At 37.0% G+C, this 6,308-nt stretch overlaps 1 protein-coding gene across 1 annotated transcript; it reads left to right on the top strand.

Annotated features, from left to right (window-relative positions):
• The first annotated feature begins 244 nt into the window (after window positions 1–244).
• On the top strand, window positions 245–5,373 carry ywhaqb (tyrosine 3-monooxygenase/tryptophan 5-monooxygenase activation protein, theta polypeptide b). The gene is made up of 6 exons (XM_027172540.2): window positions 245–384; window positions 2,274–2,672; window positions 3,242–3,362; window positions 4,331–4,494; window positions 4,575–4,670; window positions 4,790–5,373. The coding sequence occupies exons 2-6, from the start codon at window positions 2,379–2,381 to the stop codon at window positions 4,826–4,828; spliced, it is 714 nt and encodes a 237-aa protein (XP_027028341.1). The 5' UTR covers window positions 245–384; window positions 2,274–2,378; the 3' UTR covers window positions 4,829–5,373.
• Window positions 5,374–6,308: the final 935 nt, after the last annotated feature.

Below are 6,308 nucleotides of genomic sequence, written 5' to 3'. Positions count from 1 at the left end.
TATCAGCATCTTTACATAACTTTTACCACATCTTGTTCTGTGCCAAGTGAAAAAAAAAATTCTATTTTCAATAGACTGCACTAATTTGGACTTTTTTGTGCACTATAATATCTGCAAAATGCCCCTACCTTATCCTATGCTGTTTGTATGAAACAGGACATAATGGACATGATGTTTTACTAAAAGAGATGATCGGACATCACTATGGTAACGTGCGCTTATTTAATGGACAATTTATGTAAACGATGCCAAGCGAACAGGCGCGGTCTTCTCGCTCTGATTGGAGGAAGACTTTGTGGGCGTGGCATAGCATACAGAAGCGCTTTCCGATAAGGAACGCGTGTTTCATTCTGTCATCTAAAGAGGAGCGCGTTCACGCCAAAGGTGAGGTCTGTTGGTCTTGTATGCATGGGTTAAGGAGCTATTTTCTAACATGCTGATTCTTGTGAGCAAAATTAGGAAACTAACATAGATATTAAGATATCCAAGTTCTTCTTCCTTACCAGGCTGCACTTCATACATGTTTACTGTCACTGTTAGTTTGCTAGCAGATTTATTAGGTGTGGCACTAAAGTACCCGAGAAGTCGACTACCAGGTGTGGCAACAAAAAATCAACACGTTTGTTCTTTCTTTTCTTTTTGCACCAGACATGTTAAAGCCCAATAAAACAGCCCAATATAAGCTGCTTTTATTATTGTATTGTAGTTTCAGCTATTCAGGTTGTTATGTAAATGGTGTCCTTTCCCATATTGTTCTAGCTTATTTCATTCACACACCAAAGGAAAATAGTGACTGATAGATTGATTTTTTTTATTACACATGCACTCTGAATAAAAGGTGTGTACAATGAATCAGACCGTAGGATGATTCTGCTTTAATTCTGTCCTTTCATACAGTACAAAACCTAGTCGTGTTATTTGGCTAGAATTTGATTGTTAAAATGTTTGTAAATGTACTGGTCTGATTTTAAAGACGTCTTTCACTCTTAAACACATAAATTATGTTTTTATGGAAATATTTCTGAGGTCCGGGTCACTTTCTGTGTAAATTTGTTGGATGTTGCTGTAAGCTTTTTATTCCTTTAAGAAACCAAAGTGTACTGGTATGTAAAACAAAACCAAAGCTCTAGTTTCACTGCTACTTTTCTTGCTTAACATTTTTACTGACATTCTATATCTTTTTTTTTTTTTTTTTTGCCAATTCCAACCCACTAGCCAGCTCTCCTCGATCATATGATATCTACCGACTGGAGAGAGTTAAGGCTAGCAAGTGCATTTTTGAGAAACTGAGAACTGCTGCTCCTGCTGCATTGAATACAATATAACACACTCAGTGGAAAGCTGGCTGGCTTCTTCCACACACAATTCAATTTGAAATTTATAGTCCTTTTAACAATGGGCAGTGAAAGAAATCTGGGTGTGGAATTAGATCATAAATCTACCAGATTTAATAATATGGAATACATGAGCTCAGAGATGATTGTGGCTGTTGTTTGTGATTGACATGGGATAGAGATTATGCCACCCCCTTACTCAGAAAGCAAAGCCTATTTTGCTTCTTTGGCATCCAGCCATTGTCAGGATTTGAACTGGCAATTACCCATCAATAGGGCAAACACGTTTCTGTTGCACCGCTCAGGAGCCTCTCACCATTGTATTAATGAGAAATCCTGCATGGAGATACTGCATGGAGACTGCAAATATCAGACTCAAAGATCCAGAAAGTAGTGCAGTTGTACAAAATGGTTGTTTGTTGTATGACAAGCTAATTCATGATCTATGAGATGATAAGCACAGTGGTATCGATTGCAATAATAGCATGGAAGTTAAAGCTTTGAGTAGTTTGAGCATAATACACAGATAAGGTCAGAGTGCTGAGTAGACTAAATGACTAAAGCACTGCTGCATCCCTCTTTTAAGATGAAGATGAAGCACTTGCTAAATACTTTAGCAACAGTACCAGCAGGTAGTCAAACAGCAATGTGGTATTGTAGGAAATTATGTACTAAATAAGAATTTCATGAATGCCAGCAGTCTCGAATGCCAGAGATCAAATGTTAATGATAAAAGAATGAATATGCAAGTCATTCAAGATGGATTTTTCATTTAAAAGTAAAGAATGAAGTCAGTTCTGAAATACATAAATAGAGAATGTTATTTCATTTGCTAAAATAAATGTTTTATTGTAGATAAATTGACATAAGCATGTATATTAAACAAGTATACTTGATGTTCAATATGTGAGGGTAGTAATGATGTTCTTTCTTTCTCAGCTTCTTTGAAGATTAAGGAAGAATTGTGTCCACTGCAGCCATTTCTTGTGGTGCGTAGAGAGCTCCTTTGTTTTTTGTTGCAAACACCCATAAAACAGACATAGAATGGATAGAGCAGACTTGGTCCTCAAGGCCAAATTGGCTGAGCAAGCTGAACGTTATGAAGATATGGTGTCATTTATGAGCAGGGTGACCAAAACTAGCCAGGAACTCTCTAATGAGGAAAGGAACTTGCTGTCTGTTGCCTATAAGAACGTGGTGGGTACACGCAGGTTGGCCTGGCGGGTCATATCCAATGTTGAAAGCAATCCTGAAGAGAGTGACAAGAAGCCTGAGGTGGTTAAATTATACCGGGAGAAAGTGGAGCATGAACTCCGAGATATCTGCAAAGATGTATTGGTAAGTAATGTACTTTGGCAATGCATGTGATAATAACAGGATGTGCAAGTGTATGCCTTGAGTGGCCTTTATTTTAAAAATGCTCTGCTAGATACTAATTGATGGAATCTGATCTGATATCCGATAGACATTTTGGAAACAGAAAAGAATATTAAAGCTTGTATAAGGTCTTTAAACACCACACAGAAGCTTTGTGTGCATTATTCAAATTCTTCTGATTTAAATGAGCTGGATAACTGAACTTATTTTGGACTGGACAAGACATTAGATTTTGAGCTTTTATAGGATAAACAATGGTAAAGAAGTCTTAAGCAATTGATGCCAGTGTTTTCTACTTAAAAGTTCCCACTTATTATACATTGCTAAGTGTTAGAGTGCTGGGACATGATGAAGACTACTGCTGCATGTTTGTAATCCCCACCTTCAATCAGTAAAATCAAATCGACATTAAATCAACATGGCCACCCACACTACACTCCTTTTAGATTAGTTTTTAGCAGTTTTTGTGTAGTCTGTGTATGATTTTTTTTCTCATTCTATAATCAAACAATTTTGTCTTTTTTCTACAGGAGCTGCTGGATAAATATCTAATTGAAAATACCACAAGTCCTGAAAACAAGGTTTTTTACCTGAAGATGAAAGGAGACTATTTCAGATACCTTGCTGAAGTGGCCCCTAAAAATGACAAGTGTAAGAAAATAAACTTGATGTTTATAAAACTGCATGCATACAGACAGTCTTCAATGGGAGGATACCTTGTGTTGTTTATGAGACCATTATGTTGTTGGCTCCTGAAAGAAGATTTTAAGCCCGATGAGCAAACCGATTAAGCTTTTTGTTTTCTTTAATATATACACTACAGCATTTAAATGGTTTTCTTTGTATATCCCAGCTTCTGTTATGGTTAAGATTTGGTCAGGCATTATGTAGCTTCCCTTGACTAACGGAAAGGTAAATGTTTGAGGGCTTTGTGGGGCCTTGGGCCTGAGGGTGGCAAAGTCGAAGGGCTTGATCGTCCTGTGGCATGAACCTCGATCATCCGGTAAACATCACTGAGCTTTCATACTTTCTGAGCCACTATTGTCTCTCACCCTTTTTTGTGATATCATTACTATTACAACCTACCATTTAACAAAAATATGTGTATTTAGAGCATAGATCGGTGTTATCCAGAACCATCCACAAAGTCAAGTCTCACTGGGATATTATAGATAGACTTTGGAATCTTAGACCTTGGTATATCATGTCAGGGCAGCATGATGGCGTGGCGTGCAGTGATGCTGCCTCACCGCTCCGGGGACTCTTGTTCGATCATGAGCTTGGGTTACTGATTTTCTTGTGCTCCCAGTGTTCAATAGTCTTTCCTCCAAGTTCTCTGTTTTTTTTCCCCACCTCCAAAAAATGTGCCAGTTAGTGTCTCTGCTATGAGAAAAAATACCTCTAGGAGTGAATCTGTGTGTGTGCATGGTGCAGTGTGTCTTTGCTTCATGCCCAGTGTTCATAGGATGTGCCCTGGATCCACTGTGTGTGACATTCTGACCATATCACAACAGTTACTGAAGAAAATGAATGAATGAGTGTATGATAGCTTTCTATTGTTCTGATGATTCTTATTTTGTCAGTAGTTTTTCACTGATTTTATTTACTTTGCTTTCCAGCTGCTATAAGAGATTCTCAGCAAGCCTACCAAGAGGCATTCGAGCTGAGCAAGAAAGAGATGCCACCGACACACCCCATCCACCTGGGCCTCGCCCTGAACTTCTCTGTCTTCTACTACGAGATTCTTAACTCTCATGCAGAAGCTTGCGTTCTCGCCAAAGAGGTACACTCGACCCAATAATGACCCACCTTTAACCCCACTTATTTTGAGCAGCCATGTAAACTGGGTGTGGTTGCTTGCAGGTACTTGAAAAGGCCACAGCAGAGGTCAGTTCACTTAACGAAGACTCGTATAAAGACAGCACCATCATCATGCAGCTGCTAAGAGACAACCTTACAGTGAGTAACAATTTTTAGTAGATTTTGTATGTGATTTCTATGTCTACGTTTACTAATTAATGTTTTAATATCTTAAAATGTTCAGTTGGGCCTAGTGGTTTTTGTTCTTCCTTTTCTAGTTATGGACATCTGACGGAGAGGAAAGACAGCAGAGCTGAAGCATTCATGACTCATGGAGGACAAACGATCTATTAGGATGAAAGTCATTTTGAAATTCATCGACTCACACAGCACACACCTTCGGTGCTGCTATTTAAGCTGTGTTATGGTTTATACTATTGATAGTCACTCAAAGTACTAATGCTCCTAATGCAAAAGAAAAAAAAAAGAAAAATATCTCAAGATTCTCAAGTTGGGAAAATGTAAGAATTCACATTTATACCGATAGATTTGGATGTAATATAATATGATCATTTTTATATTATTAGCTTTGATGTGGTGCCATTTGTTGTCATTTCTTAAAGGGTAGTCAAATAACAAATGCTGAATTTTTTGCTTTGATTTTTTTTATATATACATGCAAACACACACACACACACACACACACACACACACACAAACACACACTAATATAATATAATTAACTAATAATAACATTCCTAACTGGAAAACACAAGCAACAGCAATTTAAAAAACCCTGAATGTCAATTAAAACGTTTTCTAATAAAACTGAGGAGTGTGACTCTGAGGTCTTTAAACTGAATTGTACCTTTACTTTGCATTTCACATTGTAATGATTAATATGAGTGTTTTTCATTTCATTTTTCATTAAATAAAATCTTAGCAATATATAAGCCTTCAGCTTGAATGAGCACAGAGTGGAGTGATGCAAAAAAGCATAAAACAATATCCATCATCGAACATGAAAACAACAGTGTGATTTATTTAGATACAACAAATCAGACTAATAAAGAACAGATAAAGATTCGATTAATCAAAACAATAAAAAATATGTTCTTACAAAATAATGTTGAACGGACTTATAGCTTGTGCACAGGTATTAATTCTGCACTATCTCTGCGTTCCATCAGCGCTGGACATGAACCTATGAACATTTAGTGATTTCTTAGATACTGATAGCTGCATAAAGCTGTAGGTTTGACACTGAGTGAGTGCTATGATGGATTTGAAGCACGTGTCCTGCTAGTCATCTTTTAGACATAATCGCTTTCTTGTCTGTTCTTGTCACAATGCTGAATAGGAAACTAAAAGTAAAGGGAAACTTTGAAGGAACAAAGAGTAAAACTAAGAAATCGGTATTACGAAACACAATTGTTCCGAAAAGAAAGTATCTATATATTACTTTGTGTTTGACTTCATCATTGTGACGTTTTCTAGATTTTAACACTGTTAAAGTGCTCAATTTGAATCCATAGCCAGTTGATTGGTTAAAGATTAGACCTCACAGGCTGGGTATGATTTTGGAGACGCTCTTGAAAAGGAGTCTCCATTACTCAAGATGTGGCTGTAACAATGCGCCCCCTTTTGGCTGTTTAGGTAGAATTTTCTAAATTTTTATTTATTGATTTTTTTCTGATTTTGCTCAGAAATTCAATATCTCAAAATTGATGTCATAGGGCCAAAGATTATGTAACCTAACTCTTTTTACCAGATTGCAAAAAAAGGAAATTTTGTCGT

This window comes from Tachysurus fulvidraco, chromosome 12 (assembly GCF_022655615.1).
Source record: "Tachysurus fulvidraco isolate hzauxx_2018 chromosome 12, HZAU_PFXX_2.0, whole genome shotgun sequence".
Classification (NCBI taxonomy): domain Eukaryota; kingdom Metazoa; phylum Chordata; class Actinopteri; order Siluriformes; family Bagridae; genus Tachysurus; species Tachysurus fulvidraco.
The sequence above is the reverse complement of the archived record's forward strand: the minus strand, read 5'-3'. Positions and strand labels throughout refer to the sequence as shown.